The sequence below is a fragment of the Limanda limanda genome, chromosome 14 (genome assembly GCF_963576545.1).
Source record: "Limanda limanda chromosome 14, fLimLim1.1, whole genome shotgun sequence".
Classification (NCBI taxonomy): domain Eukaryota; kingdom Metazoa; phylum Chordata; class Actinopteri; order Pleuronectiformes; family Pleuronectidae; genus Limanda; species Limanda limanda.
The window spans coordinates 6,804,908-6,829,223 of record NC_083649.1 but is presented as its reverse complement, the minus strand read 5'-3'; the positions used below and the strand labels follow the sequence as shown (position 1 = coordinate 6,829,223).

Genomic DNA, 24,316 nt, shown 5'->3' with positions numbered 1-24,316 from the left:
ATGACTTGATAAGCAGTTATTAAATCTGTTTTTTTTTATCGATATCCCTCACCTGACTGATCATCAATACATGAATTGTGTCTGTGGGATCTTCACCCTCGTGGTATTAATATTTACACGTGGTGTCACCACTGAACAAGTGGGTGCAGGTACCTGTTCACAACTTTATACAATTTATATACTACATCTCAAAAAAGATTCTTTGTCCTAAACCTTATGATATTGACAGCATAAAGCAAAGTATTGGATCCACTTTTTTTATTGTTTATTATTGTATGATCATCTTTTAAATATTTTTTTCCTGTTATTAATGTACTGTCTTCTCCATGACTTTATACGCAGTTATTAAATCTGGTTTTCTTTATCGATATCCCTCACCTGACTGATCATCAATTCATGAGTTGTGTCTGTGGGACCTTCAACCTCGTCATATTAATATTTACACCTGTTGTCACCACTGAACACATGGATGCAGGTACCTGTTCACAACTTTATACAATTTATATACTACGTCTCAAAAAGTATTACTTTGTCCTAAACCTTATGATATTGACAGCATAAAGCAAAGTATTGGATAAACTTTTATTATTGTTCATTATTGTATGAACATTTTTTAAATCTTTTTTTCGTGTTATTCATGTCCTGTGTGCTCCATGACTTTATACGCAGTTATTAAATCTGGTTTTCCTTATCGATATCCCTCACCTGACTGATCATCAATACGTGAGTTGTGTCTGTGGGATCTTCACCCTCGTGGTATTAATATTTACATCTATTCAGTGGGTGCAAGTACCTGTTCATACCCGGCAGTCCACTCAGCTCTGTGGTGAAGCCATAATATTCATGTCCACAACCTGTGTGTGTGTCCAGGCCGCTCGGGGGGGTTTTAAACTAACTGTCCGCCCGTCTCTGATAAACAAAAGGCTCCGGCTCTCATGTATTTTTGAGCCACTCTTGCCCCTCGGCTTTTAGCAGCTTAGCCACGCCGATTAAACCGGGCAGCCCCTGTTTGTGTTGTCCTGTGTATGTGTGTGTTTGTCTCAGAGCTCTGATGATCCCCCCCCCCAAGTCTTTGTCTCGTCAGGGCAGTGTCACCCAAAGAGGTTTATGATGGGGACCGGGGGGGTGAGCCACAGCTGAAGAGATTAGTGTCTACAGTATGTGTGTGTGTGTGTGAGTCCTACAGATTCTTCAGCTGTTGCAAGGGTGTGTTTTTCTTTTTTTACCCACCACAGGTGTCTTGTGGGAAATGTATATGATGTGAGAAACGTGGCACATGGCGGCTGTAAAGCAGCGTGAACCCCCCCCCCCCACAGCCGAGAGGCCGTTTCCCATCCAGGCTTCACGGAGCTGAGAGCCCGAGGAACTAATTATAAGCTTCAGGAACTGTGTAATTTACTTATAAGGCTGTTGGATTAACGTGGAATTACTCTGTAAATTATCATAATTTAAGTATAAGTAAGTCTTTATCTATATATGGACGTGTTGTACATTGACATGTGTGTGTGTGTGTGCAGGGGACAAGTTGTGCAGACAGGAAGGAGGTGCGGTCAAAGTACCAGACAGACACATTATGGATTCAGTATAAATATTTAAAATACTTTATACAGCATAGAAATCTCTCGACACTCAAAACAAAACCGTCCATTACAAAATCTTACAAAAGATCCCCCCCCTACGCACACACACACTCCACCCCTCGAGTCTGTATCAATCTCAGTATCAAGCAGGAGCAGAAAAAAAGGTACAAAGACGTTATTTCAAATGTTGACAACACGGTTTCGACTTGTGAAAACATTGCATGCAAGTTTTAAAAAAAAATTTTGGACAGGAAGAGATTCTGCGGTATGTACGTTAACAGTTGAGACGCCTGGTGGTGACGCCTCTTTCCGAAGAATCGGACCGTTTTATGGAGTTGAACAACCCGAAGCTTCAGAAATCCCTTTGCACGCGACGGGAACACAAGTTCGTCAATATTTACAAGCACAATATTTCACATAACTCTCAGGGAGCTCTTGGCAAATACTCGTCATTGCAGATAACACTTAAGACTATTGCACAAACTACAGTATTAAGACAAAAGGAAGTGAGTTTATTCTTTTTTATTCGATCGTGTTCTTCCTCCCTTCCTTCCCTCATCCTCGGGCGAGGTTGATCAGTTTCATAAGGCCTTTAAATCTCTTTTTTTTTAAATCGTTTCTTTTTTTATCTTCAAAACCGACTATAAACAGACGCATCCCGATGTAAGAAAGTCAGGATTAAGACTTGTGGGTCAAAAAAGTTACGCAACACTCGTGTGTAGAAAATGCAAGTGATCATTAATGTGAGAGCTATAAAAAAAGTGACTTCTCCTCGGATCTAATGGCACTAACGCTCCGACACGGTGAATCCACACAAGCGCGTCACAATCAACCGCTGTTACACATCAACGTATGAATTATGCAGTGAGGTAAAAGATGGTCAACACCGTTGTTAGTACACGTTTTGGTATTTTAAGAATAGTGCATTTAAGATTGCTTTTCTTTTCTTTTCTTTTTTAAAAAAATCCAGTCAGCACTGGGGACACTGGAGGTCAGTGGATTTCTTAGCGAGTTTTTAACACAGACAAAACATTTAAACATGTACTCAGGGTCAGGGGAAGCGGGTCCGTTAGCTGGTGTGAAATCAGTCTGCGGCTCAGTTAGTAACAGCAAATATTACATGAGGGAGTAAGTGTTGGCTCAGTGTATAATACAGTGTTTTGTGTGTGTGTGTGTGTGCACATGTGTAGGTGTGTGTACACCTTGCGCCACATTAAATGAAGTCCCATGTTCACTTTGTATCTAGGACAACGTGAGGTTTAGGATCTGCTTCAAATCTCATCCTCTGTGTCACCGCCTCTCTTTACTCAAGCACCGATGAGCGATAATATATTATTAACTCTCGCTCAGACAACTTTTGTTTTCTTCCTAATTTCTCATTTAAAGGATCACGGTGTCATAAAAAGTGGCTCAGTCACAACAAAGGGACAGTTCACAGTTCAGAAGGCCGCTCGGGAAGAGACCGCTCCAACTTCAATCACGTGTTGAGAGGGGCCTTGAGTTCAGTCTGTCTTTCGTTCTTCTCTCTGGTGGTCCGCCCCCCCTCAGCAGAGGGTCTTGAGCGCACCAGAAGCACAGAGGAGAGTCTGCATGGGGTAGGGAGGAGGAGAAACCACTTCCTCCAAAACCTGTTCCGGTCGGAAGCTGAAGGGCTGCAGCTGCACCTTCTTCTTCAGGATGCGTCCGATGCCCATGGAGGGGAAGCGGCTGCGGTGGGTGGGGCTCTCGGGGTCGCTGCTGCTGCTGTTGGAGGGGGGGCTGAACGCTGACTGGAGGGCACTGAAGGCCGACTTGGGGGGGCTGAACGCCGAGCTACCCGGGGGGCTTCCTATGGTGCTGGGGGGGCTGCCGCTGGTGTCGGAGGAGCCGCACCAATCCGACGAGATGCTCTTCTTGGGCAGCGGGTTGACGATGAGGACCGGAGGACTGGGGATCGTGGCCTTCTTTAAGTAGGAGGAGTCGGGATGGAAGGCCGAGACGTGTCGGGGGGGTGCCAGCGTGCCGTTGGTCAGCTTGTACCAGGGGGAAGAGGGGGCGTCTTCGATGGGTTCGGCTTTGGAGAGGGAGCCGAAGGAGTGCATGCCGATGGGTGAGGGTGCGGGCGGAGCGGGGATGTTGTGCTCTGGGCTCGTCGTGTTGACCTGAGGCAGGGTGGCCAGTCGCCTCCGCTGCTTAGGGGTGTTGTTGTAAAGCGGCTGGATCTCAAGATACTCCATTGACGAAGAAGCTACGGTGCCGGGGGGGGCCAGGGGGGAGTTCCGATGGCCACCGGTTATGACACGCAAAAGACCTGAGGAGGGACAAGGGAAGCCTGGTTACATTCAGGAAATATATGAACCGTAGATTTTGCTCAACTTGCAGCTTCTCTGGATGCATTTGCACGCCTACATGTCTAAACTCTACAGATGTCTTGTCAGTGAAGATAAACATCTGGATTAAAACGTCAGCTTGTCAGACGTAAAAAGGTACGAGGTGCCGAGACCGGCCTGTCCTGACAAGCCACACCTGGAACGGCCTCCGGGCTTTCTCAGCAGCTCTTGTGGTTACATGAGGATTGATCACTATCTCCTTTTCACCGGTGCCAGGTCGAGTTAGAAGGAGCTGTTAACTAATTAATTCTGCTTTGTTGCTCCTTCCAGATTACTTCCATTCCAAATGATTAACTTACTCGTCACTTTCACACAAGGTAAACTACAATTGCAAAAACAACAACAGTGAGTGGTTGCATGTTTGCCCTATGATTAACAACTCGTCCGAGATGTGTCCTCCCAGACGGACGGATGGATGGATGGATGGACGGATGGATGGATGGGTAGTTGGGTAGATGGATTGGAGGAGGGGTGGATGGATCACTGGGTAACTACTTGTGTGTGAGGTTGTTGGTGTACAAGAACATGCATGCTCAGTCAACCTACCCTGTATGAATAAAGTAGATAAAAACAACGATAAATGAAGCAGCATGTTTATCTTTTATCTCTTCATTAAAGATAAATGTTCGAGCGTCTTTTGAATCTCACCTGTCCTGTGTTTCTTCTCCTTGCTGGGCCCCTTGCTGGCGGCCAGGTAGACGGGCGTCTGCTTGGGCGGGATGGTGAGCTTGTCCACGTGCTTCCTCCACTGCGTCTGGAAGTATTCGCTCTTCTGCTTCTCGCCTTTCTTCTGCTCCTGGAACTGCATCTCCTGCCAAGACGACGCAAACCGCACATTAGTGTCAGCCCCCCAGCGTCTGCAGAACCTGTTCCTGTGAAACCACTTTTATAACCTCGCGATGCCTGCTCTCCTGTAAACTGAGTATAGGTGTCATTAAAAACCGCTGGGGCCCCTTACCCTGTATTCTTTAGAGATTCTCTTCATTTTCTTGTTGAGGAGGAAGTAGACGGCCAGAGTGTGACAGGCTCGGTTGGTGAGCACGGCGCTCAGGACCTCGCTGTGCTTGTAGTCCATTTTCTCCGTCATGTGCAGCAACACCGTGTGGTTGATTTCTTCGATGTGGATCCTGAACACAGAGGAAAGAGAGTTAATGCTTGTTAATGCCGTCTACGTCTCTTCGTGGTCTAATAACTTTAATAAGCATATTTGAATATTTGCACTACTGCACAAATTGAACTATTGTTGTTTTATTTTTCTCTTCATCTGTAAAGATATATATTTAGATTTTTTTTTTTTTTTTTTCTATTTAAAATTTTTTAGATATTCTATTTTATTCTATTTTATTGATATTCTATTTTATACTATTTATATTTTTATTTTATTTTTTTTGGTTGAAATTACTGAGCATTGCTTATAGAGAGTCTGTGACCCAAGTATTTCATTGCCAGCGACTGCTTCATGTTATCTCTGTGCATTTGACAATAAAAATCTTGAATCTTGAATCTTGAATGAAGAAAATCGGTAGTAAAAAATCTCTAATATGATTTAACGGCCAATATAAATATTTTCTTTAATTTGGCAATTATTCCTAAGATGTCCGAATCAAACCCTGATGACAAAGACGTGAACTTGTTTAACCATAAACTTTAAATGTTTACATAACACCTTTTCTGCCTTGTTTATTCTGCAAAATAAAAGTTTTCACATCAACATTTATCAGGCTCTGAAAGAAAACGACATGCAAACCCAGGTGAAATGTGTTTGTGTGGGGGGGGAGTCTACCTGTTGAGGTACGGTGCCCCGGTGTTCTTGTTGGCCAGCTGCAGCCAGGAGTCGGCCATCACCTGGTGGATGTTGGGACGCTTGTTGGGATCTGGCTCCAGAAGCTTCTTCAGCAGACAGATGGCAGCTGAGAGACGGAGAGAGAGAGGAAATAAGTTCATTCACTGCCACCGAACACACACTCCACTCACTGCAGAAAGTGGAAACTCAATCAAATATTTTAATTCAGAAATGTGTCTTCTCTCTGGTTTACAACTCTGGGACTGACGAGTAGATAATGTCTCATGTGCAACAAACTACTCTGACTCACACTTTGTTTCCATGAGTGTTTGGAAACCCACTGAACCTCTGATCTGTTTTCATTTCATCGTTGCACGACACGGCTGAGATGACATATCTGTGTTGTTAGCTTGATAAACAGGTACTTGCATAATACGGGTTAAGCTCTGCTTCCAGAGAACTTGACGTAATTGCAGTGACTGGAACGTACCTGACAAGTTACAGGTTTTTGTTTTTGTCCTCAACTCCTCATGTTGCAATACAAAGACATTTAACCCATAAAGTAGCTTTAAACATGCCTGTTTTTTTTTTTTTTTTTAAATTCTCTTTTATTTAGAATTTAGGCACATTTCCATCACATACATTAAATACAGCTTTAGTCTGTCAAGGACATAAGAAAGGATGGATGTAGTAAGTTTGGGTGATTTTGTTCATATTGCCTTTCTGGGGTTTTGTGTTATGGACTTAAATGACTCCATGTAGGAACAATAACAGAGGTAAACATGCCTGTTTTTTAAATACAATAAATGCAATTGAAGATTAGCAAGACAATTTTGACAAAAGAAGCCTTCAAACAATCAGCAGGCTATTGAGAAACTGAAACTTAAATACGGATGTCAACAAACGTTTCTGACGAACTGACCTTTTATTGTTAACCAACAGGAATGGTTTGTTCTGTCTATTTACAGATAAAAAGATATGCACGCAACTGTACTTGTGCCAAGGCTGACGAGCTCTTTCTTGAGAAATGTTTATTTTGGTGTACGTGTTCGTGGGCAGAGGATGTAGACAAACAGATCCAATCAAAGAGCCTGTTTCACAGTAATGCTGATAAGGCAGCAGGGGCGATTCTCTGGGATTCTGTGCTTTATTTACTCGCCCACAACGAGAGCGACTGACGTGACTACAGAGCAGCAGCTTATCTGTGAATTTCCATCTTCATTTCTCGTGTGTCACTTGGCAGACGCCTCGACTTTCAAATCTCACATGTCAATGTCAACATTCTTCGCGCTCTCATGTGAATTATAAGCTGTAATTACAAGTATATAGGGGAGTCGGTATGTACAGCACTGTGCCTATAGGGTGTGAGAATAAAACTATTTGGAACACTTCGTTTTTTCCGTACATCTGCACACAAAAGGTGTGTGTGTGTGTGTGTGTGTGAAGTCATGACCTTATCGTGTCTCATAGTTCTGCACACACAGTACCCAGGGCAAGACTTATGACTGAGGGAGGATTTCACTCTCAGGAACAGGCTTCCTCTGTCGTTCAGACATGCTACCTCAGTGTTCTCCTCTCAAATCACACTTTGTTCTTATCCACAGTCACTTGCATTTACATGTTACCCAAGTCATGGATCTTAAAGAGAACTAACTGATGCATTTAGGGAACTGAAGTGTGGGAAATTTGGTGCGGCTTGATTAAATTTCTTTTGGATCAATCTCTTTTTTTGAATTAAGTTTCTTTATCATTTACCTGTGCAGAGTGAAGGAGGCAGAGGGTTCATCTCCTTGTCGACCATCTTCTGGTGCAGCGCTCGGAGACTGAAGGGCTCCACAGTGAACGGCAGATTCCCGGTCAGCATGGCGTACATGTTCACACCACTGGGGGACGAGAATATATATTAAAACACTTGAAATAAACAAATGTATTTTAAACCTGCTGATACTTATTCGACTAACTAACTGGCTGTAAAAAGAAGAGTGCACTCACATGGACCAGACATCCACCTTCGGGCCGTACTTCTTCCTGGAGAGCAGCTCCGGGGCGGCATAAGCCGGGCTGCCACACTGGGTGCTGAAGGGGTCCGAGTATCCCAGGATGCCAGCGCAGTTGCTGAGGCCAAAGTCTGCAGGACAGAGGAGGTGGGGGGGTGAGTGTTGTTTCTGGGTTTATAACTGTCTCTTCAGCTCGCGTCGTTAAACAAGCGGCCTCATCGCGGCGTTACACACACAAACAGAAGCAGATTAGCACTGTGGTGAGAGCTTGTAAGGGTTTAAACGGGATATTTAATTGCTCTTTGGCCTTCACCACATGCGGGAAGCTGTGATACTCCAACTGAGACAGAGTAATTGGCTTTGAAAGACTTTCTTTTATTGTTAACTCTTAAATATTCACATTTTTTGCTGCAGGAAATTTACTTGAGACTGATTAAATGATATTCTTTGAAGAAATAAAAGAAAGAGGTGATTTGAGGTGAGACAGCAACTGCTAAGGTCAGCGGGTTTGAATTACCTATAAGCTTTATGTTGTCCTGCTCATCCAACAGCAGGTTTTCTATCTTCAGATCCCTGGAAGACAAAGAAAACAAGGACGTCAACACCAGAGCAGTGTCAGCGTTTACACTAGACAACTTATCTAAGCCGTCATCATCACACAATGCACAAGGACGGGAGGTCTGTGGGAATCCCTCCCGCCCGTCCTCACACACACACACACACACACACACACACACACACACACACACCCAGACACATGCATACATGACCCTCCCAATGTGGGTCACACTGGCTGATTTTCAGGGTCTATTGTGCGCCCACAGATCCGTCCTCAGCCTGAGAAATCCTGTTACACAGTTATCAACGTGGGCCTTCTCACCAGGATTGAAATCTAGTTCCCAGGCTCCGAGTGACAAAGAATTGAACATTTCTGGGAAGATCTTGAAGGAACTTGAGATGAAGTCAATGTGTTTTATTTTCCCTGATTAAAAAACGTTTTATCCCAAGATGTATCTTAACGTCTGGGATAAAGCACCTAACTGCAGACACATCCAGTAACTTGTGGATTAGCAGTAATGTGCACAATGAGGACTTAACCCACACTTTGAGAAAGAGGATCATGTCTGACTCTGAGATCTTAAAGTCAGCTTTATCCCACAAACAGCACATAGCTCTCTAAGCTAGCTCTCAGCATTTAAATTCTGCTCCAGATAAACGTTTCCTCTCGGCTTTATAATAATCAAGTACTTATGTTTCTATACCTGTGCACCACGCCCGCCCTGTGCAGGTGCTCCACAGCCAGCACCAGCTGCCGGATGTACTTCTGCGTCTCCCTCTCGTCCAGGCGCTTCTTGTCGTAGATGCGGTTCATGAGGTTCCCGCCGGGACACAGCTCCATCACCAGGTAGTAGCTGTTGTCCGTCTCCAGGATGTCCAGCAGCTGCGTGATGTTGGGGTGGCGGATCATCTGCTGGATGTGGCCCTCCCGCCGCAGGTTCTTGGTCACGTACGAGTCCTTCTTGGCCTTCCGCTTGTCTATCACCTTCACCGCCACCTGGAGCCAGCGAGACAGGAGGGGGAAGAGAGTTTAACATTTGTGCCATATGATATTGTGAATAATACCCATGGAGAATTCCACTTCTGGGTCTCGAAGGGAGATTTTCGGTGGGGCGGCGGCAGTCTAACAGGTGATGAGCTCCCGAGGCTCCATTGCAGAGAACATAACTCCACACTGGCCTCTCCCTCACAGCTGCTCCCTATGTGGGACAACTGAGGCGCTATAGGGCCTGGAGGCTGCAGCGGGGGGGGGGGGGAGGTGTGTGTGTTGGAGAGTTTACTGAACCATCATAAACTAGGACGAAAAGCAAATGTCACCCTATCTGTGGAGAGGGCGCCAGGGCCAAATGCTCGCCCATTTGCCAGAGTTCAGTTGCAATTAAACACACGTGAGAGGAGAAACTGAGGCGAGAGGCATCGGCTCCTTTTCCTGAAAGCGACTCAACAGATTGAGGAGAGCAGATTTCCAAGCAGACGTTAGCTGATCTTCCTTCAGTTACTCATCCCGTCATCGTCTGTGTTCTGTGTTCTTGCCCTTGTCTCATTGGAGAAACTTCTCGTAAAAAACAACCCAGCAGCGCATGTCCTCTACCTGAATGACAAAACACTTTGCTGCCGTCTGTGGCTAATTACATTCACTAACATACTCTGTGGGCTCTATTTCATCCTGTGCCCATGATGTCTCCTTGTGTCTGGACCGGGTTCAAGAGCACGGCCGCGGCTCACAGCAAATCATCTCAAGGAGAGACCACAGACATGGAAAGACACGGCTGCTGAAACTAATCAGCATATCCATTAAAGAAATGGCGAGGGGCAAAGTGGTTGTATAAATATGTGTGTGTGTGTGTGTGTGTGTGTGTGTGTGTGTGTGTGTGTGTGTGTCCTCTCTTTCTTCTGTCCTTCAGCTTGTCATTCTTTTTTATTCCCTTTCATCTTTGATAATTGATTCACCTCTAAAAACCTTTTTACAGCTGCTAATTAAACCTGGCTGTACGTGTGTGTGTGTGTGTGTGTGTGTGTGTGTGTGTGTGTGTGTGTGTGTGTGTGTGTGTGTGTGTGTGTGTGTGTGTGTGTGTGTGTGCCTGTGTTCATCGAGCCGTCACAATACATGCCCCCCGCATGTTTACGCCAGGCAGTGTGGGTAGGAGACGGGGGTGCAGCAGGGTATGTATGGGGGGAAGGGACGGAGCACTGTATTTACAGTAGGCCTGTCTATATGTGAGGAGAAGAGAGGAGGGGGGGGAGGGGTGAGCCCAGCCAGGGGGCTTCTGGGGGATTCAGTTGTTTATCAGGCGACCCCTCAGACAGAGAAACAGGGGTGGGGGGGTGGGGGGTGTTGGCCGAGGGCGCATGGAGGGGAAAGTGGGTTACAGACATCAAAAACACATGCATGTGACCTCACTAACCCCCCCTGACCAGGACAGGACCCTCTCTCACCTCTCCTCACTTTCATACCCCCCCCACCACACACACACACACACACACACACACACATGCTTTCTCATCCAATTACATCCACGCTGACTTTCTAGGGATGCTTAAAAAGGAAATAACCCACTATCTCCCCTTTGTGCTTGAATAAACTCCCTGCCCTCCCATCGCCCGCTGCTCCCTCTGAATGAGAGAGAGAGAGAGAGAGAGAGAGAGCATGGGGGGGGGAGAGAGTGAGAGAGCATGGGGATGATGCTTGGTTGTTGTAAGATTGCCAGTGTTTGCATCATCCTCAACAAAGAGAGTGAGGGAAGGAGGGATGAGGAGAGCGGCGCTTTCTTTTCTCCTCGAGGCAACACAGTGGAATGAGGTTCTCAATGAGGTGAATTTAATAAATATTAATTTTAAATGACATATAGGCTGTGTAGATATTCTACTGTACATATATAGAAAAGGATATTGGGGGTTGAGGCACACGTGGAGAGATGCATGGGGGAAAATAGGGGTTCTTGTTTTTCTAATATGCAAATCTCCACCAAAACCAGCCTGAGGAGACAAAGGCAACCAGTGGCCAGTGGTTGTTTCCCATATCAAAGCCCCTTTGCTGGCGGAATCATAATGAGGCTGAAGCCCATTTATCAACCACATGGTTTCATATGCAAGTAGCATCTCTGCTCTCTCATAGGCCGAACGGTTCCCCTCTCAGTGTCCCACAGAGGTGAGATCACCACCACAGCAGACAAAGCCCAGGCTCAGGGAAGCAACAACTCCAACGTGGATCACACAGGGTGAGAGAGAGAGAGAGGGAGAGGGAGAGAGAGAGAGAGAGAGAGAGAGAGAGAGAGAGAGAGAGAGAGAGACTAGCTGCTTTCAGTATAAAAAAGTAAATATTGTCAGTGGAGCTTGGCTGAAAAAACAACTCCTGCTGAGTCCCACATCTCCTGGTGGTGCCTCAGTAACAAAGGTTCCCAGTGCAATCGACTGATCACTTTCTCTCTCCAGGATTCATCAGTCAGAGTAAGACTGTGCTGACATGTGGTCATAAAAATCATAATGTACAGAATGTCTCAGAGAGCTGACATGAGGCAGAGGAAATATGTTGCCCAGCCAGCAGGCATGAGCCCAGTGACAGCTGGCACTGAAATGTAAAACCGTATCAAAGCCAAGCTGGGTGGATGCCACTCATTCTTTCTAAATGTTAAATTCTTCTGCAGGTGTATTTCCGTTCAATAGGGAATAGACAATCAAGTGAAGCTGTCTTAAATCTGATTATATGCTATAATAAACATGCAGGAAACAGACTGTTGCGTATTGACGCGCTCACCTTCTCCCCGGTTAGCGCATGGAGACCTTCTCTCACTTTGGCGAAGGAACCTTCTCCCAGCTTCCTCCCGATCAGGTAGTTCCCGACCCGCTTGGTGTGGTAGAAGTTCTTCAGGATGTCCGCGGCCGGGCTGCCCAGCGACGCCGGGGAGATGCTCTCGCTCCCGGCGCCGCAGGGGGTCTTGCCCTCGTACTTCCCGTGGCCGTTGTCCACCAGCATGTTGCTGTCCGCAACTGGCATCACAGCTCCACGGCCCAGGGTCTCCTTGTAGCTGGACTCTCACCCACCCACCTTGGAAGGCAGGTATTACAATAAAACCCACTTAGCTCCGTGCGTCTGGGTCCTAATGACCAATCAAGGGAAGCGGGAGCCTGCGCCACCTGTTCATCCAAAGAGCTCCGTCAGCAGTTTCCAGGGACAAGTCCTGATTAGTGCACCGGCTCGGATTGAAATGACCACACGGAGAATATGTCAGCTCCAATCATGGGTTGCTACCACCCTGATGCAACAACCTGTGTTAGAGAGGAAGAGAGGAAGACTGGCTGCTGCGCTGCGCGTCGCTTCATCCAAACATGCGCCTCCTCCTCCTCCTGTGGAATGCTCTGTGTGCAGCAGCGTGTTGCTCGGTTTGAAGTGACTTTCCCGGTCATCTGGTGGGGGGGCGTTTCTTCTTGGTGTGTGAGTGTGAAGGAACAACACACACAGACCCTCGCACTGTGGTGGTGGTGGGTTTCAATCCAATCAGCGCAGGCGCATGTGAGAACAAGGGGCGACCACTCCGCCCGGCACCGCTGCCACATGTGGTGATCTCACACAAGCTCAGAACAAAGAATACATGTGTTGGTTGGAGGCAGTGACACCATCACTGCAATTGTTAATATATATATTTTTTTAATTTTTATTCTGTATTTATGCTTTGTTATGTTTTGTCAGGTTAATTTCGTGCGTAATGGTTCCAAATGTGAGCCACAATCCCTCAATTACTGCCTCAAATATGATCATAAACATCCCTGTCTCCGATGTGTATGATCACAAATATAAATATTGATCATATATAAATATTGTCAGTCAACATTGCTTTGTAATCCTTCGCAGATTCATTCCGTGCGTAATGGTTCCAAATGTGCGCCACAATCCCTCAATTACTGCTTCAAATATGATCATAAACATCCCTGTGTCCGATGTTTATGATCACAAATACAAATATTGTCAGTCAACATTGCTTTGTTATCTTTTGTCAGATTCATTTCGTGCGTAATGGTTCCAAATGTGCGCCACAATCCATCAATTACTGCCTCAAATATGATCATTCATAAACATGCCTGTCTCCGATGTTTATGATCATATTTAAATATTGTCAGTCAATATTGGTTTCAGAGCAACATCGCCATCTGTTGTCATTATTTTCCCATCGCCTTCAACCCCATGAACTGGTTGATGCTGAACTTGGAGTACAGCCACCTGATATATGAAGTTGTACCCCAGACAAAGGAGCATTTCCCCCCCCCCCCCTCATGGAGGTGCTCACTGGCCTAATTAAAGCAGTGCTCATCACTCAGTGGAGGACACCTGCAGGGAGGGGCAGCAGCTTCAGACACATTGTCCCCCCTGTATCCAGCTCCACCTGACCACATAAAGGGATTGGATGAAATATTGTTGTAATAACCAACGTGAATATTATTGTTTTTGAGTCTGTGCCATTAAGATTGAGGTTTAAAATATGCTTTATACAGGTTGCTGTGTTTATGTGGATTCCTATAGAGGGAGAGAGAATAATATCAACATCCAGTTGGACCTGCTCGCTGAAGCATGCTTTCTAGACACTGAACCAGACATGGAGGCAAATGTGTAAGTATACCACCATCTATTGGACAGATTTCATACCGCACCACACACAGCAGTGGAACCAGTATAGCTGGGCGGTGGGAGTCAGTCCCACATCTCTTAGCCTGCAGCCTTGGTGAACTTGAACTTGTCTTTCTGTGTCTTACCTGTAAGACGAAGGTCATCCCTGAAACAGATCTGTTTAGTTGTTCTGTGAGGGTCAGTTGTTATTTAAAAAATACGTATGAGAAATATGGCACGTGTGTATTTCATATTTTTAAATTGGGGACACATCATCAACTTTATGTCATGGATTTGAACTTTAAAAGGTAGATGTATTATTTATCTGCACCCCAGAAACATCAGAAGTCCAACAGGAATCATCACTTTTGATTATAAAATAAATCCATGTTTCTAATATGACGTCAACCTTCAACTTGTTTCATGGTTTCATCCGAGGTCATGACAAAGTCCAACATAATGATAGTTGGTATCCAAGGCAAAATAGAAGATTGTATGTGTAATCTTTGAGCGGAAGGACCAAACTATAACTTAACTAACTTATGAGCAAGAAAAATATTAAATAGGAAGTTGTAAACATAAGAAGCACCAGTAAAACAAATGAATACATAAACATAAAAGACAAACATAATAAAAACGTTGCAAAAGATATGCAACATAAAGTTATTTACTCATTAATATATAGAGAGTACACAGACAAAAATGTTGAAATGGAACAGACAATATAATTATTATACAGATTAAATTAGATTATACACAAGTTTATTCTTAGTACAGTTGTATATCAGAAATGCTTGTGATTTGTTTTGTTACCTATTGTTTATATCACATATTAAATATTTTGAATGTGGTATTTTTTCTACTACTACCAATAATTTTAATAATATAAACAATAAAACTATAAGTAACCATAGTAATATTAACAACAATATTAACATTATTAATATTAATAATAATCCAAACCACATTCTCTAAACCTTGAGCACTCCGCCACCCAGTGGACAAAACGCAGAACTGCAGCCTTGAATCCCATCATGCTTTGCCGTACCCGCCGAGCCGAGCTGCACCGATGCTAAGCTAACTGCCTTTAGCCACCGGGAGCGGACATGTTGTTCGGACCCTTCCGCGGATAAGCGTCGCTACAAGCGGGGAATCCGGTGCTAGGGGCCGGCTCGGGGGCCTCGGGCAGCCATGGACGCCGTCAACGCCTTCAACCAGGAGGTAAGAGGCCGGACACACACACGGGAGCCGCCGGGGCTGGAGGTGCTGGCCGCGGGGCTACGTCTCCCCGGAGCTAGCTTAGCAGGACGGACCGGGGGGGGGCTGCTCGGTTAAGCTAGCCGGGCATACCCGTGCTGCCCGGTGCATGGCTAACCCGGGTTAGCGGCCATGCAGGTTAATTCAAGCGTTCCATGCCTATCAGCAAAGCTAGCTCAACCGTTGCTAGCTAAACAGTTGCTAGCTACCGTTAGCCCCGCTGCATTCATTTCAATGCTAGCTTGTTAGCAGCAATGCTACACAGGAAACACTCCCCTGCTGCTAGCTTCGCCCTGCTAGCTTACAAACTGAATATCATAACAAACACTCATGCACCTCACTGGGTTAATACAGGACGTGTTGTTCAAAGCAGAGTTTTAAACTGGGAGCTAGCGACCAGTTCACAAACAGGTGGAGTCTGCTGGTGTTGCTGGTTTCTCTCGTTTCTCCTCATGGCTCCTTTTTGAATCGCAGGGACTCCTCATGCATCACACACACAGACACAGACACACAAACCTGTGATCGTAACACAAGTGTCTGTCTCATCAGATACACTGATTTGCACTAAACCTTTGCAGAGGCAGCTTCTGTTGAGTCTGTAGATGAGTCTTGAATCTTGAATCTGAAGTTTCCACAGCTCAGTTTCTGCTTGTCTGGCCCAGGGACGCAAGGTGGTGGTTGTTTTTGTTTTTGTTTTGAATTCACTTGTTATCTCCAATGCACATGACACATTTCTCCAAGTCAAGTCATCCCTGGATTTAAAGAGCAAACTTGCACTTAAGTGATTTCAAATGTGCATATTATTTCTCATTTATTTTCATATGTATACACGAGTTTTGCAGCTTGTGTTGACAAAACATCCCAAGTGCATCTCCTCAGAGCCGACTAGGAACTGGACTAACCTTCACATTCCTCCGCCAAGGTCCTATAGTCTCCAAACCACTAAGATTTGTCCACTAGACAAACCAAAGCATTATAAATTATCTGTTAAATGATGATTAGTTTATGATGGTAGAAACATTAATTCCCATACAGAATATGAGGTTTAATTCTGCCTCTTTGTGCCACTAAAACTTCAAATTGTAAAAAGATTATCTTGTAAAGGTGTCTTGATCTGGGAATGGAAGTGGAATACAAATACAAACAACACTGAAACACCCTTGTAGCTTTGTGTCTCATTCATCTGTTATCTCCTGTGTCTCTAGTTATTCTCCCTGATGGACTCCAAGCCCCCGATCTCTCGGGCCAAGATGATATCCATCACCAAATCAGCCATCAAAGCTATGAAAGTAAGAATGAGTTTTGTGTTGTTGTTGTTGTTTTTGTTAAAAGTTATTATATCTGCTATGTTTTGAGTATGATTCTTGCTTGTAACCCACTCGCTGGCTTCTCTCTTTCTCAGCTCTACAAACACGTGGTCCAGATTGTGGAGAAGTTTGTCAAGAAGGTGAGAGAAACGTGTCTAAATTCATTCATCACCCAGTTTCTCCTCCACATATTGGTTTTGAGAATCTGTTTTCTCCCTCTGCTTTCCCCAGTGCAAGTCTGAGTACAAGATAGCAGGCCTGTATGTGGTGGACTCCATTGTTCGGCAGTCCCGACACCAGTTTGGATCGGACAAGGATGTGTTTGGCCCGAGATTTACCAAAAATATCACAGGAACGTTCGAGAACCTCTGCCTTTGCCCAGTAGAAGACAGGGTAAGAACACCAAGACCCGGTTAAAGTTCCAGTGTTATGTTTGGCACCGTTGCAGTTTCCAATTATCATAAAATGAGTTTGTCTTTGACCTCTGTCCCTTTCCCGTTGTGTTCCTTTTGCAGAGTAAGATTGTGCGGGTGTTGAACCTGTGGCAGAAGAATGGGGTGTTCAAGATCGAGATTATTCAGCCGCTCCTGGACATGGCTGCTGGGTCTAGCAGTGGTGCTGCCCACTATATGGGCACAGATGAGCCAGGTAACGTGTGTGGTTGTACGCATTAGCCAGTAGTTTGTTAGGCCATGATTTGTTATTTGTTTTTAAATACAAACACAACTTTATAGTTCAAATTGAGTTCAGTTTGTAACAGCTCTGTTTTCGAGTTTTCCGTCCGTTCCATTCTCGTGAACATTCTCATGAAAGCCTTGAGGGAATTAGTTCAAATATGGTTTGAATATTCACTTGTACTCAAGGATAATCTAATGAATTGTTGGTTGTCAAAGGTCAAAGGTCACCTTGGCCTCTTGAATGTGATAGACTGCCTGAAGTAATTTCAGGAGTACATTTTTACATTTTCCTTTTAATTTATATTGCATATTGAAATGTGATATTGAAATGTTAAGTATCAGTGAATGTTGGTGGTTTGTGTATCTTAAAGCTTCCTCTCGTCCATCAGGTTCTTCTCCACCTCCAGCCAAAGAGCCGGTTACTTCGGTAACGGCAAACTCCTCCATGACGTCCACTGCTCAGCTGCAGGACACTGATGCCTTCGCCGCGGTGGCACAGCTCTTCCAGTCGTCACAGGGTCAGCAGGTGAGTGTGCACGGACGCAGATTGGCAGTGCACCTCTCTTAGACCTCCACCATTAAACAACTCTTCTCTTTCACTCTGTCACTGGCATTTTATAGCTTCAACAGATGCTCCAGAACTTCCAGCAGAAGCCAGACACCATCACCCAGCCTCCTCTCCATACGAGCCAAGCCCAGGCCCAGAACATCACCGCCGGCCTGGGCGCTCCACATCCTCTCCAGCCCAGCCAGCAGAAAACCACCTTCGACAAGGTGTGGTTTTGTTTTTGTGATTTGCCGTCAACACTGTGAAGACATTGTAGCACCATGACAATTAAATGAGGCTGAACAAGCTCTGCAATGTTGAAAAAGTCTTCACATTCATAACCCCTCTCTCTCTCAAATAGAAACTTCTGGATCGTTTTGACTACGACGACGAACCAGATGCTGGAGAGGACTCGAGAAAGGATGACAATGCATCGCAGCCCTCTTTGTAAGCCCTAGATTCATATAATATACTACAAATCAAAATAACAACAACTGTGAGTCTCATGTTGTATTTTTACTATCACAGTATGCAGCAGCCTCCGGCCTTCCCACAGCACTTTAATCCGTCAATGATTAACATGTCGCACGACCTCTCGCAACAGGTAAGAGAATAAAAACTTAATTTGTAAAAGAACTGATCTTTTCTTTCAAGTTAAGTTAATTTTTATTCAAATTAAGACAACAATATTGTATGTTTTAACTATAGATTTGCATAATACAAAGTATATATTAAGTAAAGTAAATTGCAAGCTCTTTATTTGTGAAAGGCAACATTTATAAATATAAAACAAACTAAATTTGATTTTATATGAATGAATTCTGTTGTGTATGCATAAGAGTCACCACCTTTGTCTTTGTCAGGTTCCTCTTCCGCCTAACGGCCAGCACCAGGCCTATGGTTTACCATCAGGACAAAGCTTCCCAGTTATGATGCCTCCTATGGGGCACGCTCTGCCAGGGCAGCCCAACCCGGGCTCCACCGGGCTTCCAGGTTTTCCAGGGGGATTTCCCCCCCACAACGCAGCCCAGCAACAACAGGTAGACGGGACAGTTTATATATATATATAGACATTTAAATGAGGGGTCGTAGATTTATTATTTTGTAGCTAATTATAACCACTCACTTCTCATACCTCATCAGGATATGTCAATGGATGTGGATCGCTCGTCTGTGAGGGACGGCAGACATGGCCGAAGGTCACCACACTCCGGCTCCAGGTAGGCGTCTAAACTAGCATGTGACCTGTCGAACTATGTTTCCTTAGCCACACAATTACATTTATTTCCCTATTTGTGATGAACATAACATGAGTTCCGTTGCCTTTATTTGTCTTCAGGTCTCCAAAGCGGAGGAGGTCACGCTCTAACTCTCGCACTCGGCGGTCCAGGCACCGGCGATCCCGCTCGCGCTCCAGAGACCGCCGTCACCATTCCCCACGCCCTCGCTCGCTGGAGCAAAAAGAGAGAGAGAAAGAGAGGGAGCGACGGCAGAAGGGCCTCCCGCCGCCCAAGAGCGACACACTAAGCAGTGAGTCTGTTTATCTTCATATTTAATTAGCAGAGGGACATGGACTGTTCTGGTTTTGTGTATTCAGTTTTTAGTTGTGTCATAAGAATGTCTTTTGGAGGATATCACAATTATTCCTTCTATTCTGATTCTAGTTCTTACTTCTATTTGTTCAAACTTCTTGTTCATGTTACCTTTTTTATTTCTCAATCTCAGTTTGCAGTAAAACTCTGTGGGTGGGCCAGCTGGACAAGAGAACACAACAGCAAGATGTCGCCTGTATCCTGGAGGAGTTCGGGGAGATAGAATCCATCAATGTAAGCAGACTTGTTCAGATCACTTGCACTGAGTCCTTGTGTGGTTTGTAACAACAGAATTGCATTTCCTCATCTAAAGTGGGTTCCAAATATGTATATGAATAATGGAAACACACATATTTTTGTATCTACTGGTCAATTAGCAGAACATTTATCATTATCTATTTTGTGTTTGTTTTTTATGCACAGCTGTTGTTTATTTCGGTGATATCCTAACACACTTAGCTTTTCCAACTTTTTACTGATTAAACTGATTATCAAAGTGCTACAATACAAGACTAATTGGAAAAATTACATACTGCATGTTTTTTCCTAACCCATCTGTCTGTGTTCCTCTCGTGAAGATGATTCCTCCACGTGGCTGTGCCTATATTGTCATGATTCATCGTCAAGATGCCTTCAGGGCCCTACAGAAGCTTGGCAGAGGATCTTACAAGGTTAACCAGAAAGCCATAAAGGTCAGCGAGCTACACTCTGAATAAAAACAGTCAGCATCATCTCAAAAAGAAAACAAAGAATCTAATCTAGAGTTGCTGTTTTTTCTCTTCTTGGCAGATTGCTTGGGCTTTGAACAAGGGCATAAAGGCTGAGTTCAAACAGTTCTGGGACGTGGAGCTGGGAGTCACCTACATACCGTGGTCTAAAATCCGAGAGGACCAGTTGGAGGAGCTGAAAGAAGGAGGCATACTGGATGGAGACACCTTGTCACCAGGTGAAACCTCGCAACAGGCTCTTTAGGACATCACACAAACAGATTCAGGCATACGATGAGACCCCACAGAACTCTGGTGTGGAATATGAAAGTCTAAATTTGAATTGTGTTTGTCTTTTCCAGAGTGGATCGGAGCGAGGAAGTCTCTGGAACAACCAGAGGAACTCAACCACAACGGCCGTTCAGAGCCACAGCAGCTGGAGGAGACGCCAATGTTACCTGTGCCTGCAGCAGCTGCTCCTCCTGTGCAGGTAAACAACTGAGAATTACAGATCTGTATCTATCACTAGTATATTAGAACATATTTGTAAAGATATACCATTCGGAAAGTTATTTTGATCCAGGGAAGTACAACTAAAATAACTTTTCATTTGACATCTAAAGTAAATGTCTGTAATTGTTCTCAGGTTCCTCCAATGCAGCAGCCCATGCTTGGTATGGGTTCTCTCCAGCCTCCGGGCTTCCCTGGTCCTATAGGCATGCCCCCCCCTTCCTTCCCACCTGGCGTCCCCCCTCCTCCTTTCATCAGACACGGCTTCAACCCTATGCAGATGCCTCCAGGTAGCACCTCCTCCAACTGCCACCGAACCACATCTCTATGCACCAGAAGTTGTCCGAACCCAACCTGACTCATTGTACTTTCTCTTCTCCCAGGTTTCCCTCCCCCAGGATCTATGCACCTAGGTCCCCCACCTCCTTCCAAAGGGGGAGTTGAGGACCAGAACCTGGACCCAGCCGGTCTGGGCAACAGGAAAAACGAGGAGGGCCCAGAGGGTCCCAACATGTTCAACAACCAGATGGGTCCAATGGGTCAGTCTGGCTTTCTTCCCCGACATTTCACCAGACAGTTACTTGTTCTCTGTCATTCTCAGGCTTAAGATTTCCCATCACAACTCTTCATATATGACTGAGTTTGGCCATTAAATTCTATCACATCACTTGAAAAACTAAGGATTAATTTATCAGTGAGTTTGTGGGTTTATAGAATTAAAAAGTTGTGTGTTTTTTGTTTTCTCCTTCAGGTGTCCCACCAGGTGCTATGTCAGGTTTACCTCCAGGTGGTCATCCAGGAAACATGCAGCCCCCCTCTGGTGGTCTGCTCGGTGCGCGGCCTGGCATAATCCCACTCCAGCGTCCCCCCGGCCCCCCACTTCCACACATGCAGCGTTTCCCTCCACCTCACGCAATGAGACCACCTCACCCCAACATGCTCCCCATGCCCCCGCAGATGATTCCCAGGGGGCCACACCCTCAGATGATTCACCACGAGCCCAAAGGGGGCTTCGGCATGCCGCCCCCCCACGGTATTCGGGCTCCTTTCCCGCCTCATGGGCATGGCCCCCCTCCTCCTCAAGGTCCTCCTCCTCCTCCTTTCATCAGACCAGGGGCCCCTCATGGTCAGGAAGGGCCAGAGGAAATGGAGGGGAGACCGTTCAGGGGAGACAGGCCTGGGTTCAGGGACAGAGAGCCAGATAGGGACAGAGACTGGGACCGGGACAGAGGGTTTGGAGGTGGAAGGCGTCCTTTCGGTGATGGGGGGAGGGGAGGAGGCGGTGAGAGAATGGAAGGGAGAGACAGGCTCGGAGGCTGGCCGGAGGACGGGGGCAATCAGCGTGGAGGAGGATGGGAGAGAGATAGGGACAGAGACCGTGATCGGGACAGAGACAGAGACAGACGGGACTGTAGGGAGAGGCGGACCAGTCTAGACCAGGACAGGGAAAGAGGGAGAAGTGAAGATGGGGAGAAGGATCCCGGGAAAGGGGAAGAAGGAGAAAGGGGAAAGGGAGAGGGAGGCGGTCGAGACAAAGCGAGAGGAGCAGAAGGAAAAGAACGAGACAAGCCGAGGCGGGAGCGGCGAGAGAGAGCCTCGCGGTGGGACAAGGACGATCGATTGGCCGAAGTAGAAAACATGGACATACCTCGGACCTCGGACAGCACAGAGCAACCTTGTGTGACTCCTGAGGTTGCCGTGGAAACGAGTAAAGAACCGATTAAAGAACCGATTGAAGAACCGAATAAAGAACCGAGCGCGGAACCTCCTCAAGAAAAGGCAGAATCGGAACCTGCTGCTGCTGTGACAGAGCCGACGCCATCTGAGCCTTTACCTCCAGCTCAAAGTGAACCCACGGAAACAGAACAGGAAGCAGCATCATAGACCGGCTCCGACTGGCTCCTCCTCCAGCCAGAGACTGCTGCGGACCACTGAGAGACAACGGGTGGTTTTCACTATGGTCGCCAGTCTCAACTCCTGGCAGAAGAGCTAGTCACCATTTTTCAGTTGCTGTTGGTCATTTCTGGGAAGTAACGGATTTCTTGAAGACAAACATTTCCGACGCTTATTATCAAACGGGTTAAAAATGGTAATTTGTAGTTTCATCAATGTCTCAAAACACAAAATCCATTTGAAAAAACGGCTGCAGGGATCTATCGGCCGTCACGACTAGTTTTCCTCCTTCATGTAAGTTGGTTTGCAGACAGGAAACAATTGGTTTATATCTCACAAATTTACTTTTACTTCACGACCCTCATCTCCTCACTCACTCACTTAATGTTATTTGTAAAATACATTTTTAAAATTTGATCAAATATGTCAAACTGTAAACATCAATTCTATTATGATAGAAGCCCCATTCGTTCCCCTGGTTGTCTCATCTTGTTTTTCTGGTCAGCCTTCAGGAACAGCTTTGAAAGGGCTATTAACAGACATTGTGACTGACTCAGAGCCGTTTCTCTTAAAGACATTTCAGCATCAACACGCTCACAAACTATCAATGAAAGAATAAGGAAATCCAAGCTTATTATGGCTTATCTTCCCGTGATCTATTTCTGGAGTAAACAAATCATGATATTGTACGATGAGAATCAGGAGTTGGAGTGAATAAGATCTACTACTAGAAGAGTAATTGTTATACAAAACTGAATTTGAGTACGTCCATTTGTAAAGAAACTGATTTCTACCCAGATTGTCCACAGCTGTTAAAAAACAGCTGAAGTTTCATCTTGATGAAGTTCTCAAAACTAACATCAACATCATAAAGTTGTCTTTCAAAAGTTCTCAGATGTGAACCGTAAGTCATTTCTTTTTTTCACTGTCTAAATTTCATACTCTTGCCTAAAGGTGTATTTTTTTTGTCAGCTAAATAAAGCAGAAACCTTTTGTGGCTCAAACTGAGGTAAATCCAAATAAAGTTCATTTCAATTATTGTAACAAAAATCCAGGTGCCAGCTTTGGCGTTTTTTTTTAAATCAGACAGGCTTGGAAAGATTTATGTTTATGGTTTTTTCCTGTGTGTAGGGAAGAAGGGGGTATGATATCTTCTCAACAGATAAAAGGGCTGAATTGTGTTTTGGAATCTTCATCTATTTATCTCATGCATGTCAGAAAAGTCAGATCTATAATTTAGTTTTTTTCCATATGAAAATGCAAAAATGAATCCCTGAAGCTGAAAATGTTTTTTTGACTGATAAACACAGCCTGCAAACTTAGTTTCCGTTTCACTGTAGACATATTTTTTGTAAACACCCAGATTCCCAACTCTCGCTCCCTCATAGTTTTGTCCCAGAGGCACCACGGGCCGAACTAATGTGATGAAATGAAGAATACTGCTCGGGACACACTGCTGTAAATATGCTTGTAACACTGACGCTTCTACAGGCGTCATGATCATTGTTGTTAATAATATGCGACTCGTTAATCAGAGACAACACGTTGACTTTGAAGGATTAACAGAGGCCCTTTGCTTTAAGGTTTTTAACTCCTCGTGGTTTGAACGTTGACGGATGTTTCTATGATTTGTTAAAAATACAAAAGACATGGACATAAAATCTTCGATATTTCAACCATAGGAAATTGTTTTTAATAAACTATTTTTTTACCAAATCCTTTGGCTTCTCATGGTCTCTTTGAAAGCCACAAGCCTATATTTACTGTGAATTTTGAATTATTTAGTTGATGTTTACAGGTCGATCCTGTACATGTGTAGCACCAAATCACAACACACATTATTTCAAGGAACTCGAAGGTCAAAACCGTACAATATTATAGAGAAACCCAACTGCTTCCACAAGTTTTTTTCTTTCTTATATTTAAGTCTGAGTCTCCGC

General features: G+C 45.0%; 2 protein-coding genes across 2 annotated transcripts; one reads left to right on the top strand and one right to left on the bottom strand.

The window, feature by feature from the left end:
- Positions 1–1,715: 1,715 nt before the first annotated feature.
- On the bottom strand, positions 1,716–12,281 carry hunk (hormonally up-regulated Neu-associated kinase). The gene is made up of 9 exons (XM_061086304.1): positions 12,042–12,281; positions 8,992–9,284; positions 8,247–8,302; positions 7,725–7,860; positions 7,488–7,615; positions 5,733–5,859; positions 4,908–5,076; positions 4,598–4,760; positions 1,716–3,870 (listed from the first exon to the last, which is right to left on the bottom strand). Exons 1-9 carry the CDS (start codon positions 12,279–12,281, stop codon positions 3,125–3,127), a joined length of 2,058 nt encoding a protein of 685 aa, XP_060942287.1. The 3' UTR covers positions 1,716–3,124.
- Positions 12,282–14,957: 2,676 nt separating this feature from the next.
- Positions 14,958–24,072, top strand: scaf4a (SR-related CTD-associated factor 4a). Its single transcript, XM_061086206.1, has 19 exons — positions 14,958–15,107; positions 16,349–16,432; positions 16,546–16,590; positions 16,682–16,843; positions 16,966–17,098; positions 17,517–17,653; positions 17,749–17,901; positions 18,036–18,121; positions 18,203–18,278; positions 18,538–18,714; positions 18,818–18,894; positions 19,014–19,204; positions 19,400–19,500; positions 19,845–19,958; positions 20,056–20,212; positions 20,336–20,463; positions 20,620–20,773; positions 20,867–21,022; positions 21,235–24,072. The coding sequence occupies exons 1-19, from the start codon at positions 15,078–15,080 to the stop codon at positions 22,365–22,367; spliced, it is 3,294 nt and encodes a 1,097-aa protein (XP_060942189.1). The 5' UTR covers positions 14,958–15,077; the 3' UTR covers positions 22,368–24,072.
- The last annotated feature ends 244 nt before the right edge of the window (positions 24,073–24,316 follow it).

Excerpts from the sequence above, each read along its gene's own strand:
- scaf4a (XM_061086206.1), top strand. The coding sequence starts at position 15,078 with ATGGACGCCGTCAACGCCTTCAACCAGGAG. Across the intron at positions 20,213-20,335 it reads TGGAGACACCTTGTCACCAG|AGTGGATCGGAGCGAGGAAG; the intron begins GTGAAACCTCGC and ends TGTCTTTTCCAG. Across the intron at positions 20,464-20,619 it reads CAGCTGCTCCTCCTGTGCAG|GTTCCTCCAATGCAGCAGCC; the intron begins GTAAACAACTGA and ends AATTGTTCTCAG.
- hunk (XM_061086304.1), bottom strand. The coding sequence starts at position 12,281 with ATGCCAGTTGCGGACAGCAACATGCTGGTGGACAACGGCCACGGGAAG. Across the intron at positions 7,616-7,724 it reads AAGGTGGATGTCTGGTCCAT|TGGTGTGAACATGTACGCCA; the intron begins GTGAGTGCACTC and ends CTCGTCCCCCAG. Across the intron at positions 3,871-4,597 it reads GGAGAAGAAACACAGGACAG|GTCTTTTGCGTGTCATAACC; the intron begins GTGAGATTCAAA and ends GTCCCTCCTCAG.